Source organism: Oryza brachyantha, chromosome 7, assembly GCF_000231095.2.
Source record: "Oryza brachyantha chromosome 7, ObraRS2, whole genome shotgun sequence".
In the NCBI taxonomy this organism is placed as follows: Eukaryota; Viridiplantae; Streptophyta; class Magnoliopsida; order Poales; family Poaceae; genus Oryza; species Oryza brachyantha.
In genome coordinates this window covers 19,171,769-19,192,569 of record NC_023169.2, presented here as the reverse complement: position 1 = coordinate 19,192,569, position 20,801 = coordinate 19,171,769, and the positions used below count along the sequence as shown (strand labels likewise).

At 43.8% G+C, this 20,801-nt stretch overlaps 2 protein-coding genes across 2 annotated transcripts; one reads left to right on the top strand and one right to left on the bottom strand.

Moving 5' to 3' along the window:
- The first annotated feature begins 37 nt into the window (after nucleotides 1-37).
- Nucleotides 38-6,925, top strand: LOC102715683. The gene is given in 11 exon segments (XM_015838991.2): nucleotides 38-419; nucleotides 492-581; nucleotides 680-784; nucleotides 1,025-1,126; nucleotides 1,361-1,442; nucleotides 1,781-1,847; nucleotides 1,936-1,980; nucleotides 2,147-4,927; nucleotides 5,355-5,571; nucleotides 5,720-6,103; nucleotides 6,105-6,925. Coding segments are annotated over 11 exon segments (4,041 nt in total). The 5' UTR covers nucleotides 38-326; the 3' UTR covers nucleotides 6,180-6,925.
- Nucleotides 6,926-7,714: 789 nt separating this feature from the next.
- LOC102715410 lies at nucleotides 7,715-11,367 on the bottom strand. The gene is made up of 2 exons (XM_040525764.1): nucleotides 10,878-11,367; nucleotides 7,715-10,693 (listed from the first exon to the last, which is right to left on the bottom strand). The coding sequence occupies exons 1-2, from the start codon at nucleotides 10,944-10,946 to the stop codon at nucleotides 8,909-8,911; spliced, it is 1,854 nt and encodes a 617-aa protein (XP_040381698.1). The 5' UTR covers nucleotides 10,947-11,367; the 3' UTR covers nucleotides 7,715-8,908.
- Between the last annotated feature and the right edge of the window lie 9,434 nt (nucleotides 11,368-20,801).

Genomic DNA, 20,801 nt, shown 5'->3' with positions numbered 1-20,801 from the left:
GGAGCAGTAATTTTCCCTTTTTTAGAGGTGTCTTGCGCCCAATCGCAAACTCTGTCTCGTCACAATCTCAATCTTGACACAAGCTGACACATGATCAGTTGATTGACACACTCATCAATCGTTCAGTGGCAGGAGGTCACGTTTTAATGGGCTGCAAACACAGCCCAGAAGGCCGTAAGGTAGGCCCACAAGGACGGACACACACCGTACCAAAAAAACCGCGCGCGCAAAATTTTTCTTTCCCTCCCGCATCAAAATGAAATTGTCAGGCAGGCGGCGGCGAATTCCCCAACCCTAATCCCTCCTCCTCCTCCGCCAACTTCGCCATGCTCGCATATGACAGCGACGATGCCGACGGCGACCTCTTCGCCGGAGTCCGCTTCGCCCTCGTCGGCTTCGACACCCTCTCCAATTCCCAGGTGCCCTCGCATTTCCATGTCGGACCTCGGTGGTGCTACTCTCTCTCTCTCACTCGATGCGCTCCCGTGCAGTATCGGTCGGAGATGGTGCGGCGCGGCGGCGTCGATGCCGGGGCCTACGGCGTAGGCTGCACCCACCTAATCGTCCACGGCCTCGTATACGTCAGTTGGATCCCCGATTTTCCATTCTCCTGCTTTTTTTTCCCTTCTTCTTTGGTTTTCGGATGTTTTGTGCTCAACTGCTCCGGTGGTTTCTCTAGGATAACCCAATCTGCGTGGCGGCGCGGAAGGACGGCAACAAGGTCGTATCCGAGCTCTGGGTGGAACATACCTTGGATCTTGGAGAGTTGGCCGATGCAGACCGGGTCAGCCTCACTTTATATTTGCATCCATATGTCAATCTGGTCTGTGTACATCCACCATGGACATAACCTAAAAAAATCGATATGCCAATCAGCCTAAAAAAATGTATTCCATTTTGAACAGGCTAGGCCAAAAAAACTATTCCTAATGTTCTAGTGCAGTTACAGTTATTTGCTATGTGGAGTCTTTTAAATTCCCTTCATTAGTTTGGCAATTTCAAGCTCCTTGTTTTGCACTCGCAGGTACTATATAGACCAGTGAGAGATTTGAGTGGCATACCGGGCAGTAAATCACTATGCATTTGCTTGACAGGGTACCAAAAAAATAAGCGTGAAGACATAATGGTAAACACTTCTGCTTTTATTTTCAACAATTCCATTGTACAGGCCGTATTTGATTTGATTGTTCTTTCAGTTAATATGATATATATGTCGATCACATGCACCTGTTTCTTTACTATTCCTTTTCATGTAGGTATTAGTATTTTTATTTTCTATCTCATGTTCAGGTCTGGATACTACAATTTTTCCTTCGCCAGTTTACACATCTTTTAACCCTTGTTTCACTATTAAATATAGGAAATGGCTAATTTAATGGGTGCACAATTTTCCAAGTCTTTAACGCACAAAGTCACCCATCTCATTTGCTACAAATTTGAAGGTACACCGTTTTCTCTGTGAGGTTGCATATTTTTGTCTAAACTTATGTTACAGTTAATCTTTTCCTAATTAACCCCCAAAGGATTTATCAATATACTTGTATATGGCCATGTGTTGATCTGATACCTCATTTGTTTTACCTTTTAGTTTTTCCTGGCTATTGGATGTTGAGTATATGGATGTATTTTATTTTGATAGACTGGGTTGGTTTGCATAATTGATGCATACCTCTGAATAATTTCCTGAAATTGGGGCCTGATTGTTTTCCTGTCTGGCTCTGTGCATATCCATTGTGCTAGTATTTGAATGCAATTTACCACCTTTCTGTAACTCTGCTAGGTGAGAAGTATAAAGTTGCCAAGCAGGAAAATATCAATCTGGTTAATCATCAGTGGATGGAAGACTGGTATGTGCATTTAATCACATACTCTTAATACTGAAGCACCATTGTTACTTTGAGCTGAAATCCCATTCCCACGTGTTTGCTGCTGCAGCTTAATGGCATGGGAAATTCTTCCAGTTCATGATTATACAAAAAGGTAAGGATATAATGCCATATTGTCTCCTCAATGTATTGTGTCTTTTTGGTGTACATGTTCCACAAGACCACAACTGCTTATTCTTCAGTTTTCTGTATGTTGCTTATCATAAGCATACATCTAATGTTGTTCTTGGAAACTAATTACGGTAATTTCCTTTATTCAGTGGTTGGGAATTAGAGATACTGGCAGCACAAGCCAACGACTCCGAAGATGATGAAGAAGAAGCTGGTAGAAGCTCATCTGGTAATAAACATGTAACTAGAAGCGCATGCACTAGAGAGATTAGAATGACAACTCTTTCTGATCCTGATAGCCAAGTACCCATTCGAGGTCCTACTATCTCCTCTCGCAATGCAGAAATTGCTACTGGAGGACACGTCAGCACTCCAGAGACGATCAAGAACGCAGGAGGTTCAAGCAAAAAGTTGGTCAACAGTAAATCAGACATACAGGATATTCTTACCTCTGCTAATCCTGATGCTCATGGATCTTCCCATCATCCTCTTGATTGCAAGGAAGAGGCTCCTGCAGCTCAGGTCCACAGAGATGAAGCTAACGATGATGTTAAAAGTGCACGTAGTGCTAGTACTGGTGCCCATTGCATTTCCAACATAGGTGGGAGCACAGTTTGTTCTGATCATCATGTGCATCAATTAACTACGGTACCTGCTATGTGGGTGAACGGCACAGAGACCATTGATGGAAATTGTTTGGATAGCACCAATCAGAACAATGTGAACAGTGCACTTTGGCCAACCCCTTCTAAAGAAACTTTCTCAGCAAAAACATTACAGTCATCAGATATGAGTGGAAATGTAGGCCAACAGGATGGTGGATCTACACCTGATCTTAATCCTGCAATTGATCAGTCAAATGTTGAACGGAAGCTAACATTGCATGAGGCTAACTTGAGATTAAAAGGCAATGCAGCATCAAAGAATACCCCAATCTTAAGTTACAATAGAAGATGTTGCCGGAAGCCTGTGTCACTAGAAGCTAATTTACGACCAACAGGATCACCACAAAATTTTGAGAGAATTACCATCTCTCCATCAATGAAAAGTGATCACAAAATTAGTGACCTTATTGATGCTGAAAGCCTGAGAGACGATGAAGTAGTAAAGGTGGTGGATAAATCAGGTAGCGCACTTGCTCAGAGGAGGACGAGTGTGCTTTCTTCAATCAGTGTGAAGCCATCAGTAAGCTCAGAAACTGGAAGCGCAAATATTCCTTTCCCAAACATGGAAAGTGCCTCTAAACCAGCAACAGTTCCTGATCTGAGTAGAAACTCCACCCAATCTGTGATTTTAACTGAGAAGGAAAAGTCTGGCCCATTTAAAAGCAACCTGTTGATCTATCGGAGGGCTTCTTTGAAGCTTGCAAGGCCTGTTGAAAGAGAAAAGCTTTCTGAAAGCTCTACTAAGGGTAAGAAATTGCTGAGAGGAAATTCACTGGCACTCCATGAGGCAGGGTCTGAAAAAGGTTGTGCTGTAAACTCTTCTGCCGTTTCTGAAGTTGATAAAAGAAATTATTGTTCCTCTCTTCCAAATGTGGACACTGAGATGAGTGATGCGTCACTGGTTAACAAAACTGATGCTGTGGCTCCTTACACAGAATTTGGTAATGTGGTTTTTCATCAAAACATGAAAGCGGTTCATAAAGAGATCCAAGATACTGCAATCTTCAGTGAATGTGAAACAATTCCCCAGGAAGAAACTTCTAAAGTGAAGAATGCCAGTGGCAAGAGGTTTGGGAATGTCTCAAATAAATCAGCTAATAGATCTATAAGGAACAAAGATGAGGTTGTATCTTTTAAGTCTGATGGTGATAAAGTCGTTTCTTGTGAAAATATTAAGATGCAATCAGAAAGGAATTGTGCTAGTCCAAATAGTGTTGAATGTACATTATCCATTCCTGAACAAATCCCATATAGTAGAGCAACTAATGTGGCTACCAAGAACTTGCTGGATGCGTCAGAGATGAACACATCACTAACACTTTCGAAGACTCAGTTAGCAGAGAAATATATGAAGAAAAATCCTGGCTGTTCAAGTTCTAATGAACATCGAAAGAGTTCATCTGAGAAGGTATCTCAAACTGCTGATGTCGAGATGCCTGATGCGCCAATTGCTAATAGCACTGGTTCTATGTCTTCAAAGTCAGATTTTAAGGAAGTGATTCCTCCAGAAAATGCAAGATCTTGCCCTAAGAGACACTCTAGCAACACAAATATGGGTGGCCCTGAAACTTGCAGCCCCAGTGTTGTACCAAAAAACAGAGCACGAAAGGCAGTTGCGAAGAGGAAAGTATCTGCTGTCCAGCAGAACAGCTTTGGTGCTGAGCCTTGCAAGAACGGCAGTACCTTTGTATCTGAATTTAAATTTGTATATTCGAAGAGAGCTTCAGATTGTTCCAGAAATGGTAACCAGAAAACACTGGGTCAGAATCTCCAGAGTTCTAATGAAAATGGGACCAAAGATGCTGATGGATCATTTTCAAAAGAAGCCATCCGGGATAGATCAAAAATATTACAAAATTCACAAGCAAGAAGCAGCAAAAGACAAAAAACTGCAGAATTAATTGATGTTTGTACTGATGACAAGGAGAATCTACCAGCGAATAGTAATATAATTTCCAAATCAAAACATGGAAACGATTGTGTCAGTTCGAACTGTTCTATTAAAGCTGCAGGAGGTGGCAAAGATGTGCTTGCTGACCATGGTGTGGTAGAAGAAAATAATGGTGGAATGCTAACTATGCTGGAGCCCAGATTATTTATTTTGAGTGGGCATCGCCTCCTGAGAAAAGAGTATAAGTCGATACTTAGACTCCTGAAGGGAAGAGTTTGTAGGGATTCACATCATTGGTCTTTCCAAGCAACACATTTTATCACCCCTGAGCTCCGCAGAACTGAAAAATTCTTTGCGGCAGCTGCTGCTGGCAGGTATACCATTTTTCTGGTTTAGTTCTCATAAATAGTTAGTATTGTGTTGCACCAGGCCCTGAGTAATCCAATGTTCTCTCATTAGGCTTTATATCTCAAATTGTTTATACCTTGCTCTTGTTGTGTTGAATTTGGTTCATCCCAAAAAGAGGCGTGCAACCACTAATATTTTGCTAGAAAAAGGGCACTAAATGTGTGCACTAGGAGTAGTGCCTGTATGTATCAATTTTTTTCTTACTTATGACTTTGTAGCTTGGCATTGCAAACACACACACACACACACACACACACACACACACACACACACACACACAAGAACTTGTTGAGAATCTAGACTTTGAACAGGAAAAACAATGCCAGCACAGCCATTCTTCCTTATCTGATTTCATGAGATCTCAAGCTTTGCTGTTTTCCTCCAAAATAACAGGTGGATACTAAAATCTGATTATTTGACTGCTTGTAACGAGACTGGGAAGTTCTTAGAGGAAGAACCATTTGAGTGGCATGGTCATGGCCTTAACAATGGTGATACAATAAGTATGGATGCTCCTCGGAAATGGCGTCAACTAAGGCAGCATACTGGCCATGGCGCTTTCTATGGGATGCAGATAATTATATATGGGGAGTGCATTTCTCCATCACTGGTAAGGCTATTTTTTTAAAAAAAAATGCGAGAAGAGTCATGAGACAATTGTGATGTTAGTACAATATTGTCCATCTTTATGTTGTGCGCGTAATTTAATTTGAAATGTGCGTTTATCATTCAGGTTCGTTCCTTGTTTTTTTTAACAGGATACACTAAAGCGCGCGGTGAGAGCTGGCGATGGCACCATCTTGGCAACCTCCCCACCTTACACCCGATTCTTGAAACCTGATGTCGACTTCGCTGTTGTATCTGCTGGGACGCCAAGCGCAGATGCATGGGTACAGGAATTTAAGAAGCACAACATCCCATGCATCAGCGCAGATTATCTTGTCGAGTATGTCTGCAAGCCAGACCACTCTCTAAACAAGCACGTCCTCTTCAACATGCATGATCTGGCAGACAAGTCCCATGCGAAGCTACTCAAGGGCCAGCATGACGACGTGCTTGCTGCCGGCACCGGAGAGGCAACCGATGGAGGCGACGCTGAACCAACTTGTTCTGCTCGTGGATCCAAAGACCGGGAAAGGACCGACGCTGATCTGTGGCAGCGAGGAGAATGGGACCGGGATGCTGCATATGGATTATTGTTGCAACCCTCCCCTTTGATGATGGAGAGTGGCTGTGCACCAGCTGAGCTGCCACAAACATAAATTCCCCCACAAGGATAACAAAGCTGTGCTGAAACGTAGGTGATCCCTGTGCCTCTTCTGTTACCCTGTACATATGATTGTCATCTGCGCTGTGCCGATGTAAAAAGATGCAAGTTTTTATCTCCTTCATGGTTTGCCACTCAGTGATCTCAAACTCTCATATGTATGCAGTACAGCGTACGGTGAACAATTCTACACTTTCAATCGCCAATCGTACAGTACAGTACAGTGCACCGCATGATTTTACATACATGTACTACTATTATAGTAGTACTCCAGTTGGCATGGAAGCAAGCAGTAGCAACGATGCATTTGCAGCTCTTGGGAAAGCATTCATGTAAAGTTGTTGGCCATTTGAATGGAGCACAACAACTGGGGCAGGAACTTTGTGGCAACTTACCACACGGATCTGAAATCTCGTGTCAGTTGGTTGCTGCTGCTGCTGCTGCTCAACTTAACTAAAGAAAAGCCCCCACAAATTGTGATTCACCGAGAGAATCGAATATTTTTTAGGTGAAGGCGGCAGAGCCACCAGTGAAACCTGTTGGGTTTATATTAAGGGCATCTTCATCCTCTCTCTCTCTCTACGAATGGATTAAGGGTGACAGAGAAACGACACGAAGATATTTGCATCAATGCAGACAGAAGAAACGGGCCCTTCTGTTCGTTCACCCGCGGTACCCTTGCTTATGTTTATATGCTAAAACTAAATTTTTAACTTTAAATTTAGAGTTAATTTAGAAGTTTTTTTTACCTAAGTTTATTTTTAAGCATTGATTGACTTAGATCGCCAAAAATACATATATAAAAGTTTTATTTATAAATTATTTTTCGTTTGTAAATATTTCGTTTGGTTTTTTCCATAAAAAAACTTGAACAATCACCGATTTAGATTGTCACGTCTCGTCAGACCAAGACCGTGGGTACTTATGCTGCCTAATCTTTGCATCATTTTACTACTTGTAAACTGATGATGCCAATGAAGCATGCATAATGCTGTCGATAGAATCGACACCAGCCAATTGAACTTGTCAGTTACAGTAAGTTACTACAGCTACGGTAAGGTTTAACATTTCTGTTCCTTGGTAGTAATAATTGCCAGTTCACCGTGGGTATCATGTGTGTAGTACACAGTACAGGTTGGTACCACAATTTTGATACACCAAGTTGGCAGCGCAAAGATGACGGCATTTGAAGGTTCAATTGATGTCTTGTCTTGCTCAGGTTGATCACTTTATCCGCTTGATCGATATTAAACCATGCATCATGTGAGCCATCAACCCTGTAACATACCATGTTGTATGATCTGACGCAATAAATTAGGGTTACCTGCACGATCTACCAGCTACAAATATAATCCAACACGAGCCATGGTAAGGGACAGCTAATTCGACTTCCCTTTCACGTCAATTCTTTACACGGGTCATGCCCTGTTCATGCAGTTGCACCCCCCTTGCTTTATTCGAAGAAAGAAGAAAAGCGAGGATCAAGTGGTGCAACAGATCCAATTCCTTCCTTGCAATCCAGATCTGGTTTCGCTGCATGCATTTGCAGCTTGCAGAGAGAAATTGAGGATTAGATATACCCATCCAGCATCATTCATCAATAGCTATACAGATTAGCTGGATCATCAGAACAAATCTTATTAAAAGCTTTGTCTCAAAAGGAGAAGGTGAAGGTCCTTTGTGCAGTGCAGTACTCGTAGAAATTTTTTTGCCATGCACAACAACTGTGCAGTCTCAAGGACTTTTTCTGCACACACACGCACCAGATTTGTCATCGGATTATGTCCAAATTTGTGCGCTTTAAGAAAAGGCGCATAGGATGTTACTCCACCATTGTTACTTCCATTTCCTTTCATTCGTTCATTCATTCAGCAGCAACAGGTATATATGGAGGGACCAATGGACCATATGCAGCATGGGCATGACGATGAGTTTTTCACAAACAAGAAGATGGCCATGTGTGAGACTGATGAATGTATATACGGTGGTCAGCCATGGCCGGGTTCAGCAAAGCTGTGGCTCACGCGCTGCTGCCCCTCTGCACCTCTATCTGCGGCTCAAAACGGGCGACTTTTGGCTGTGCTGCACCATTGGGACCGGGGGCGAGATCTGCTGCTGCTGGTGTTGTTGCCCATCTCGCATCATCCGCCGTCACAGAGCATGGCCACTCCTTCAGAAAAAGCCCTCAGAATTCGGACTTATCCCCATGCAGATGCTTGACACTCTCTTCTCTAATTATCTTGGTGACATGAACAGAGCAGAGGAGCATCGCCTTCGGTTGGAGGTATCCTGCTGCTGCAGGTAAAATGTGCTCCTACTAATACTAGTATTACATCAGTGCAGGATCCTGAGAGGAGAAAATTCAATTGAAATCTGTACAAAATTTGCAGTGCCAAGAGAGAGATTTCACAAGAGCTAGAGAGTAGTAGTGGACAGTCTCTACAAGTACAATACAGTACAAAACAAAGACAAAACCAAAATTTTTGAACAGCTGCCTCCTCCTCTTTCCATTTCCCCGCTGGAAAGCGCCATTTTGAGCTGTACACATTCCACAACAGAACCGGTGCAGATTTGGAATCAACCTAACAATGTTCTGCCTTTTCCCGCCACGGCCACGCCACGCCACCTCTTTCTTCTTCCGCCGTCCTACGCTAGTACAGCAGCAAATTGCCGCCATCGATCAGCAGCTCATCGCCTCACACTTCACCGGCATCGGCCGGTCGAACCCGCCGCGGGACAGCAGGCTCCCGACCACCGCCATGTCGCGGCAGAACACGCCCTGGAACACCGGACTGCTCGTCGCCGCCGCGACCATGGCCGCTGCTGCTGCTGCCTGAGGAACCTGAATTTTGACCTCAACATTCGCGATAGGCACACTGCTGAACTTGGGCTTCTCCGGCACGGCGGCTGTCTCTTCTTGCTCCCGCGCCGACGCTGCAGCGGTGGCCAAGGCAGCAGCAGCAGCAGCTGCTGCGGCGGCGGCGGCGGCGGCGTCCTTGGCCCTCTGCCTCTCTACGGCCTCCTCGTCCTGCACGACGGACATGATGAAGGAGTAGCCCTTCTGCAGCATTCGGTACAGGGACAGCGCCGACATGCGCGCCTGGTCGCGCACGGCCACCAGGTCGCGGTGTTCGTCCACGAGCTCCAGCCTCTCGGCGAACGACGCGCATCGGTCGGGCCTCAGCTTGAGCGTCAGGAGGAGGTGCGCGCGCTCCAGCTCCGACCGCGTGCACCCACGCTGCACACCGAGGAGGGCGTAGTAATCCACGCTGCACGCCTCGCCGGCGGCCACGCGCCCGCGGAGCTGCTTTATGCGCAGGGTGAGCGCGCGGTGCGCGCCGGCGATCTCACTGAAGCGAACGCCGCCCTGAGGCCGCCACGTCGGCCCGGGCAGCTTGCCGTCGCGTAGCGCGGCGTCGTAGAGTAGCTTGAGGTGTTCAAGGTCGCGGAGGCAGTCACTGAGTGCCCCCACCGCCTCGAGAAGGTCGGCGCGCGAGCGGAGCGCCGGGATGAACGCCGGGTCAAGTGCGAGGGCGCGGTTGCAGTCGGCAATGGCGTCGGCTGGTCGCCCCGACGAGCGGAACGCCTCGGCGCGTCCGACGAGGCAAGCGGTGGCGAAAGGGTGCGGGAGCACGCCACGGCGTGCGTCGAGCACCTTGGAGAAATGGCGCACGGCCTCGGCAGGGAGGCCAGCGTCCAGCGCCGCCACCGCGGCGGCGCGCCGGCGGAGCAGGAGCTTCACGTGCGCGAGGAGCTGCGACACCGACTCCGCGTCGCTTGGCACTGTTCCTGACGCCGCGCCGGACTTGGAGGCTCTTCGGCTGGCCGGCACGGACATGGCGTTGGCCGTCAGGTTGGAAGGGGAGAAGCTGTCCTCCGACCAGCACACGCTCTCCCGTCGGAACGCCGCCGAGGCGAGGCGACGCCCGGTCTGGAGCAGCGCGGCGGCGTCCTCCATTAATCCGAGGTGGAAGCAAGCTTGGCCCAAGATCAAGTATCTCCACTGGGTCTCGGCAGTGGTGTTCTTGGAGAAGCCGGCGACGACACGGTGCTTCAGCTCGGAAATGTCGAAGCAGCAGAGGAAGCGGGTCGCCCCGGAGGCAGCGTCGGAGCGGTCACGGCCAGGGGATAGCAACTCCGTGCGGGAGGCGCCGACCAGGTTGCCTGATGAGCAGGAGGACGAGGAGGAGGAAGTGGCCGTGGTGGCGTCATCGCCGGGGCAAGTCTTGGTGCAGCTGGGGATGTAGTCGCGAAGCATGTCGGCGACGTCGCGGTAGCGCCGGAGCGCGAGGAGCCAGCGCGCCCGGAGCTCCAAGGCCGCCTCCATGCGCGGCGACATCTCCAGTACATCGTCCACTAGTCCAAGCGCCGCCGCCGCCGCCGCGTCATCGCCGCCTCCCTCGTCCTGCGCCGCCGCGGCGAGAGTTGCCCGCGCGCCGGCGAGGTACTCGGCGATGATCTGCTGCTGCACATTGCAGACCACCAAACAAATAAATTGCTGAACATCTGGAGAGCAAGAGAGGCGGACACTTGGCGAGCGAAGCAAGCACAAACAGGCCAAATGGGGGATCTTGGCAAGCAAGCTCGCCCGAGTCGCACTCTTTCGCTCGCATTGCGTGAACAAAGCGGTTGAAGAAGCAAGAACCAACCTTTCGGTTCCCGCGGAGCCAATTCCTCCTCCTCTCCGGAGGGGAAGACGGTGAGGAGGGCACCGCCATGGAAGAGCAAGCAGTAGTGTGCCTAGTCTAGTATCAATCTATGGAGTATATATATTTCCCATTTCACAAGGCAGGTGGTGGGAGGGAGAATGGGCAAAGAAGAAATGCCAGCTGCCTCTGTCCCTCGACAAACCAACCAAACCAGTGGCAACCTATGCTATGAGAAGAGAAGAGAATGGTGGATGATCCTTGGAGTTCCAAGCTGGACAAGAAGATGCCTCCTCCCAGCCCAGCCGTGCAGTGTACACCTCCTCCTCCTCCCCTTGCCACGCACACCCTACTGCTAGTCGTAGGATGCCTGCGGCAGCAGCGAGCTCAGCTCTTTTTAAAGAGAGAAAGAACCCTGGAACGATTGGCACATCACCAGGCCAGCCAACAAAGCCCAGCAATTCCTGCCTTTTCTTTTCTTTTCTTCTTTTTTCCTTGCTGGCTTTTCTGTGTTTCATCTTCTCCATGTGATTAGCTACACGGACCTCATTCATTCGTTCATTCACATCTCACATTCGCTGCCAGCAAGGCCTTGCCACCTTTTTGTTTTACTGCACTCCACCCAGCTAGTACAGTAATGGCCATTGGATAAACTGAACAGCATACTAGCTACAACAGTAATGGCCATATACAGGTACAGTAAACTGCAAGAGGGATAGGTAGTAGATAGCCACCTAACCATTTTTACCGCGGCAGTAATGAAGAAGCAGCAGCAGAATTGCGTATTTGCATTGATTGATTCAATGCCTTGTCACATGTATATCGAGTCGAGGCCCGGCCTCACCTTACTGTCAGCATCATGCATGGCCTTTCCAGCACAGCAAACTACTACTACTGTCCAGCCTAACCCCCATGTTCAGCCTCCTTTTGATTTGATCAATTGCAACGGAATGCTCTACCCACATTTCCTTTAATAATTTACAGAGTAACACTAGTACTAAGCAAGCACAAACCAATGCAACCATTGAGATTGAGGTACCTACCTGTACACACCAAATTCATCTGCTGCCAGATTAACACTACTGATCAGTGATAACAGGGGGGATTGTAAAACTGTTTTTAACGCCATGACAGCACATGCATTAGCAGCTGACAACATGAGTGGCCATGGAGTGCTAATGAGGTGGAGCCAGCTGCGTGTTCGCTTGTTAATCAATGATGATTAATAAAAGGATGGATGCCTGATTGCCTGCCCCTGTCCTTCGCGTGCAGTCAAAATCATCAACCCATTCATGTTTTCAGACTAGACTTTCAGAAGTTTTCAGGTTGATGGACTGGATTGGACCATAAGGTCAACCATGTTGACATCCTCACCGTGTCTCCCCACTGCATGTGGAGTACTACTCTATAGTAGATACAAGTGTACTATATGTTCACGACTATACAATTGCACAATTGTTTGTCACAGCTTCTTTTGTTAGATAAAGAAAAGTTTTATTGAATTCAGACGATTACATTAATCTGAGTTTGTGACAGCTCTAAATTCTCGATTTACTCTGCATCTAGAATTTCTTAAAAAGGAATACTCAACTCCAAAAATTCTTAATTAATAAGATATGAACTTGTACTAAACTGGACCAAGTGTGTGCTTTATTCCATCCATGTCTATACGGTTATGTATTGCCCCTTTAATCATGGATAGATATCATTTTCTTAAAACTGTGCCATTTAATTTAGTTCAAATACAACTTTGACTACAATATATCTGTAAAACTTAATAAAACTCATGATAAGGAGTACTAGTCTTTTTTCGAGACAAATGACTCTATCAAATCAAATCTAGACACTGTTATTTACTACCTGCAACCTAAACCTAAATAGAACTTGGGCATCTTCTTTTCGCTTTTACTTAGATATATAAGCCAAAATTTAAATTTTTAATCTTAAATTTAGAAGCAATTTTGAGTTTAAATATTTTGGGGACAGCTGGGTACTTTTCAAATTATGGTTTAAACCACCACCCATCATCTGCCAATTTTCCATCATAACTAAACCAAAGCGCACATGGTTTCACAATATATCAAATCTAGACGTTTAAATATATATTGATATTTAAAATTTTCAAGCTTAAGACATATCCCAATCGACCTGTCGTTGTGAGCAGTTTAAATTACTGTCTGCTTCCATTTTCTTCAAACATTATTGGTTGCACCAGCTGATTGTCATATGATCATCCTCTTGCATATATGAGGCGATCATGACTTCACGAGTATCAGCATAAGCCATGAACGCCACCATTAGTTAGGGTGGTGGATTGGTACCACTGATTAATGATTGCCCCTCTTGCTAGCTCGCTCATCTTAATCTTAGTGGTTAATCCATTGGATGAGAGTTGGTGTTTATGGCTTTTGTGTGGTTGGTTTGCTTTCTGTTTTTGTGTATATATATAATATATTCAGTCGAAACGATAAGGAAATAATCTTCTCATGTTCGTAGGTAGGAGTATACATACGCTGAGCTGTGGAGAACTCGTTGATGGATAAACCGTTTTTTAGAGACGGCTGAAACCAATTCTAAATTAAATATGGTACTTTTTTTAAAAAAAATGTAGTATAGTACATGAGTATACGCGTACAGACAATGCAACTGTTATGTCAACATCACATATATAAACACTGATGATGCCTGAATATCTCTCATGCATGCTAACCACCAGCTACTAACTGTCTCCCAACTGCCACTGGGAATTAATGTACTACTATTAGCCAGCTGGGTGCCCTGTGTTTGCAGTGAATTTTAATTTGCACTAGTCATTAATGGTTAATCCATGGAATTAATTAAGATTTCCTGTAAAACTGAAGGCTGAATTGAACTTATTAAGCTGCTGTTTGGGAACAGAGACTGAAAATCTCATGTATATACAGGTCAAATTAACTCCAGAATTTAAACGTGGCAAACACAAGCTGGAAAAGAAGACATGAGTGGAGTACTTAGGCCTTGTTTAGTTTCCAAATTTTTTTTTCAAAAACATCACATCGAATTTTTGGACATCTAAATAAAGCATTAAACATAGATAAACCAAAAAACTAATTACACAGTTACGGAAGAAATCTTGAGACGAATCTTTTGAGCCTAATTAGTCCATGATTAGCCATAAGTGCTACAGTAACCAACATGTGCTAATGACGGATTAATTAGGCTCAAAAGATTCGTCTCGCGGTTTTCAGCTAGCCGTGAAATTCGTTTTTTCATTCGTGTCCGAAAACCCCTTCCGACATCTAGTCAAACATTTGACATAATACTTCTCTTAAAAATTTTCTTAATCTCAACCCCACCTTTAATCAGTTGATGGAAACCAAGCCACAAGGAACAGCAAGCATCTAGGCACATGGGGAATGGGGCAGTGAGGCAGGTCAGTCAGGTCAGAAGATATATAAGGTGATCAGTGATCCTCCAAAGCCATTGGAGCAGCCATATCTGCTCTACTCCAGCGGTAATTAATTACATACTCTTCCGTACCAAAATAAACCAATTTTTCACTTTTTATCTTCAATTTTTAACTCTTCATCTTATTCAATTTTTTTTTGCGATTGATATTTTTATTTTTATTAGATGATAAATTATAAATAGTACTTTACGTGTGACTAATTTTTTTAATTTTTTACAAAATTTTCAAATAAGATGAATGGTCAAACGTTGGATATAGAAACTAAAAAATTCGTTTTTTTAGGAGTACACCTCTGCCGTGCACTCAACTCAAGGACGACCCCTAGCCGGCAGTTGCTGCTACCTTCTTTGGATTCTCTCCACGTTGGTCTGCTCCATATTTCACTACTGTATCTGTACTCATTTTATTCTTATCTGCCCATCTGTTTAATCTTCTTATGAATATTTACCATACAGGAGTGTTCCTAGCTAGGCGCATTCTTCACAAGTTAAAAGTGATAGTTTACTTAAACTGAAAACTAGCTCAGAATTACTGCATATATATGCAACATTAGTCGCTGTCCATTTTCTTGTGGTGCCCCTGTATGTCTTGTCTGCATGTTCTGAATTTCCTCTCGTCCCCAGCAAACAAAGCACAGCTGCTGCTGCCAACACATGAAAGAGACTGATTAGTTCACTGTTCCAAGTACAGCATGCAAACATTGGGTGACATATATATGTCCATGAAAAACAAGTGAGTCGTTCCAATATGTAACTAATCGAATTAAGCTCGATCATGCAGGACAGGATCGAGTGCATAGGCAAACAACAAGCGCTACCAAACGACTCCCTCTGCTTTGCTATGCTATGCTAGCTGATCACTTGATTCCTGCCTGCCTGCCTGCCTCCCCTGCCCCGCCCTTAACGGAGGTCAGCACTGCATATATCCATGCATCGAGGAGGCGCAAGAACAATTGAGGCCAAAAAGATGAACAACTGGATGCATAGTGCTTGCTCCTCTTCTTCTTCTTCTTCTTCTTTGTGTCTGTGTGTGTGTCAGATAGATATGTATCTGTAGCCGAAACGATCCTATGTAGTGGCATCTTGGCTTGGCAGGATGGAAGAGATCGATCATCCTAGCTATACGTATATCTCAGTCAGTGTATACTACTACACATTACGCGTGTGCAGTAACAGTGTCGAAGAGACGTCGTTGATTTCATAATTTTGGATGGAATGGACCCTGGCCAGGTTAATTAATCATACAGGGTATATGTCAACGAGTCATAGCAACTGTTGCTGTTGCTCTTTGTCGTTGTTTGTGTTAGCTAGTAGCTCTAAAAATCCAGCTCATTCTCGCTGCTGTTGCTGCGTGGAGGACGACGTCGTCGCCGGCTAGCTGATCATATTATCGATCATGGCCGCAACTTTATTCGTCGTCTCTCTAGCTAACTTAACTATATATAAGTAACTAACTAAATTAATTATTGGTCTGCCACATGAAATGTCTGCATCTGATATATGCAGTGCTGATGCATCTTCTTCAGTCGATCCAGGCTAAAAGAATTAAAAGGAACAATCTTTATCTGGTGAGCACCTAGCGTACGTGAGCGGTGAGAGCCTACCAACGGGTAGGCTGAGGCTCTTCTCAACTTTTTTTTTTGGCAAAATTTGCTACGGAGGATCGAAAAAACGTGTAATTAGCCAGTGAATACCGTAAGATCACAAATTTACTGTAGGGCACCAAAAAATATGGTAATTAGCTGATAGACACTCTGCCCATTATTTTATTAATTTCGGAGTAAAAATGACGAGATTGCCTTTGGTGGCCAACCCGTTATGCCGACTGAGTCCAGCCGAACCAGACCCAGTCGGTCTCGGTACCGCACCACACCTGGACCCTAACCTACAGGGCGACTGAGCAGACGGCGGTAACAGCGACCTAGCTACGGCGAGGGTTACGGCGAACCGACCACCGAGGGTAATCTCGCCATTTTTAAAATCCGAAATTAATAAAATAATGGCCGGAGTGTCTATCAGCTAATTACCACATTTTTGTGGTGCTCTACAGCAAAATCGTGATTTTCCAGTGTTTACCGACTAATTACACGTTTTTTCGATGCCCTGTAGCAATTTTTGCCTTTTTTTTTACCCACACACGATTAAATTTTTGCAGTATTTTCATATGAATCTGTTCAACCCGCATGCATGTCCGGTCCACTGATATCGATGAAAATTCTAGCATATTGTGTAATTAAACCTTCGTGAGGAAAATGGAATATATGCAGATTCCGGTCTCCAGATCGATCATCGACAGAAACAATGTCACCATCAGATGAAATTAAAGAGGAAGGGCAAAACAACAACAATAAAGATATATATACCTATCCTTTTTTTTTTCTTTTTCCCTTTGCTTTTTCCTGCTTTTCAATCTCTTGTACTTAAGTGGATGTGGTATTGTGGTAAAAATGGACACAAACTTAGAATCATTTCTAAACTTTGAAACATACTATTCTCTCCGTCCCAAAATAAATTCATATTTTAAGTTCAAATTTAAACTGATATATGAACTTATTTTGGCTCGGAGGTAGTATTTTAGATAAGGGAAATGATCTTCATGATGCTTTATGTATTATATGCAAAAATGATGCCAAGGTCGGGTATGTAATTTTCTTTCCTTGTGACCTTGTCTAAAGATGTAAGAAAAACAATGAATTCATGATCTCTAATATGGACATTCTTATTTCAACTAGGTCAACAAAGGTGAAATGGATATGCAATTAAGGGGGTGACTGTTTGGTCTTTTATGAAAAAAAATAAAATCAAATGACATATTTTGGTTGGGACGACTGAAAGCAGCCATCCTGAATTCATTAAGATTTTGCCCAAGAGGTTTTACATGTGATTTACATCGACAAGAGTGCTGTCGAAACGGCGCAGGTTGACAAGCCGAACCGTGAGAGTAAAAAAGAAAACCGCAATGCGGATTACTCGCGGCACGTTTTGAACATTCCAAATCACCACTTCTTTGATCAATTCAGGGCATATATATATATATATATATATATATATATATATATATATATATATATATATATATATATATATATTCCCGCTTCCTTCCCCTTGCATTTATTTTAGAGCCATGCATGCATAGGTATGCAGTGATCGAATTGAATGAGCTATCTGTTAAATGTTGTGCAAGCAAAAATTAAGAGGGTCCATCGTTGGATCCTATACTAAAGCTAAAGCATGCAGCAGTGCATTGGAAGCAGAGAGTGAGAGTGAGAGCGAGAGTGAGAGCGAGGAGATGAAATTATATATTCATGCCCTGATCGACCGACCTGAGGAGCTAGAGATCAGCAAATTAAATAACCGGAGTGTAATTCCGGACACGCACTCTAGCTACATACATACATACATACATATATATATATATATATATATATATATATATATATATATATATATATATATATATATATATATATATATATATATATATATGCATGCATTGTGACCGGAGAGTGACTCTTTTCTTTTCTAGACAATGATAAAACGAAACGGTGGTAACTGGAGACTGGGTGTGAGCTATATATAGCGCTGATGGAGAGGCTACCATAGCTAGCTAGCTTTGTAGTGCTATCAATCAGAGAGTCTCTGCAGTTGCATCATGCACCAGATCGATTCCATGTAGTATTACCATGCAAATGTTGTCGATCCACAATGAGTAAAGGTTTTCATTCATTTTGATTTCGATGGATATATATAGATTGTTACTAAGTTGTTTGTTGAGAGGTCGATGGATGGAGGGCCCTGGGGGGAAAGAAGTGATGATGGGCAGCAAAAAGATGCATAGGATTCCCAAGGAGCATGTACTGTAGGAGTAGTGAGTGGAGGGAGTGATCAGGCTGCATTGCATATATACAGGCAGCACAGCAGCAGGTCTTTTTCTGCAAGATACTACTGCACAGGGCCCAGCCCTCTCCTCTCCTCTCCTGCTGCATCACTACTGATATTCAGATATCATACAGATCTCAGATCTGATATGTATGCAGGCAGGCTGCATATAATGTACGTACGTCTATATGATATATATGCACACGTACGCATGCGTTGCACTGCATTGCAGCCACACGTACGAGCTAGAGATGATCACGCTTCTGCATTAATATAGATATAGACACACACAGCTTGCATCAGGATATCTCTTCTCTACTAGTATGAATCTACTGTATAGATGATCGAGTATGTATATATATACTAAGTTGGATACTCCTAATTAATTGGTTTTAGCTTCAGCTGAAGCAAAGGGCGGGACAAGCCATTAATTATCTGAAAAAGAAGTAATTAAGTTGGATATCATAATATCCATCATGTAGGCATGGCCTGGGCGATTACTTTGGAGAGTCAAGTCAAGTCATCGTATCGGGATGAGCAGGACGAAGCTTTCAACGGCATAACCTACTATATAGTAATATACTTATGGGAAGCCCAAGCGAAGGCAGGTCAGGCCTTCCTTTTTATTTGCAGGCCCATACTCCGGTGTTTGGGCGGGCCGTCTGATGTGCGCATTGGCCCAACAACCTTAATACGTTCCCACGGCCCAAAATTAATGGAGTGAAGTGAACTACTCCGCCGTCTTAAAACAAAACTAACTTTATGACCTTAGCTAGTTACCTTTGTTCTCAAATATACTATTTGTTTCCCAACTTAAGTCCTCGTCTCAGTTAATCATTATCATTCTCAATTTAATTTCTACGTACGCTCTTCTTAGCCAATTGCAGCATTGCTTCAATTATTTCTGAACTATACTTCCTTAATATACACGTTCAATTCCACAATTAAGTACTCTGTTACTCTGGCAGTTACTGGCACACATTTCGAGCGATCAGAACAAATCATGATGGTTGCCCTACTTTTGATGCATGTTGCTCCTATTACTCTGGTGACTATCTGCCTGCTTAATTACAGAGTAAAGCTTTGCTAATTTACAACGTCTCCAAAAGTCGCTATAAATTTCATGTTCATTTCACAAACTCTCACAGTTTGAGAGTTGGATTTACTTTGCACTTCAAAGGGCCTTTATACCACACTCTCTGTATTCCAACAGCTAGACAAAGCCCTACCTGTCACTCTCTTCCCCATCATTCTCCATCCTTTGAGTGTGTTAGGGGGGGTGGGGTAGAGTGGCAACGGGGTGCCGATCTTCCGTAAGGTAACAATAACTATCGATTTAGTGGATAGTGAAAACTTGACACATGTGATCCGGCTTTCGACCACCATGATCTTGAACTCCTACGTCTTTTTTTTGTTATCAACTAAGCCAAAATCCAATTAATCTCATCGAGAAGTCTAGTCCCTACGTGGCTATGTAGGAATCGAAGAACACAAACAAGACCAAGAAGATCGTAACTCAATTGCAGATAAATAATTAATGAGGAACTCGAAGTTGGGGTTTCAAAAACTACAAAACTGTGATGGATATTGTTATTTCAACTAGGTCAACAAGGTGAAATGGATATGCAATTCAAAGTTAAATGAGAAGTGCTTGACATGATAAATAGTATTGCGAGCAGGTTAGAAATGATTACGTATAATTTCTAAATCGTTGATCGACATGTTTATATTATAAAACGGATGGTACATATTGTAGGAAATTAATCGCTCGTCATGAGAGAATCACGCATGCACCTTCCATATTTCGTGTATGCGCTTTCCATCCTTAGTCACGCGCTAAATCAGTGTGCTTTCCATCCTTAGTCGCGTGCTAAATCAGCGCGCTTTCCTTACGTGAACGCGCAATGATCGGCAGCGCTCATTTCTTTCCAACTATGGGCTGCTCCCGGTCTCCTCAGCGCCATATCAAAAGGGAGAGACCGTCTGTGAAGTCACCATCCCTGACTCTCACGTCTCCACCTTTCCCAAAACCCTAGAACACTACCGATCACTCAGGGCACTGGAGGAGCACCGAAGGGCTGTCCCAGGACAGTGTCGTTGGCGATCGGAAGGCCATCGCCATCTCCAACCTCAGTGCAAGAACACCTACGCCGACCGTACGACTACTTCGTCTACGGGAACATCTACGCCAATCGCTGTAGAGGAAATCGCCGTCATCGCTATGGCTTCAAACAACGGTCAGTAAACATTAACGCTTCTGCATTAGATGATCGATTAGGCTAAACATTTAGATTTAAGTAGATTAGAAATCTACACATATAATTTTTCCCATATAGCAATAACAAAGCCTCTATGCATATACTTATGTAAAAGAAACATCAACTTATTATGTGCTCCCTCCGATTATTAATTAATATTTGATACAATTGACATTTATATATTTATTTAACCACTTATTTTATTCCATTTCATGCAAATAGCAAGTTATGCTTAAAGTTTATTCAACAATAGAACAAATCATATCATATCAAAATAAATAAAAATTGCACATATTTTTAAATAAAAATGGAAGGTTAAACATAGAAAACAGGAGGTGTTATT

Bases quoted from the DNA above. Each gene is read 5' to 3' on its own strand.
- LOC102715410 (XM_040525764.1), bottom strand. From the start codon at position 10,946: ATGGCGGTGCCCTCCTCACCGTCTTCCCCTCCGGAGAGGAGGAGGAAT. The intron at 10,694-10,877 runs GTTGGTTCTTGC...TGCAATGTGCAG, and splicing joins GGCTCCGCGGGAACCGAAAG to CAGCAGATCATCGCCGAGTA.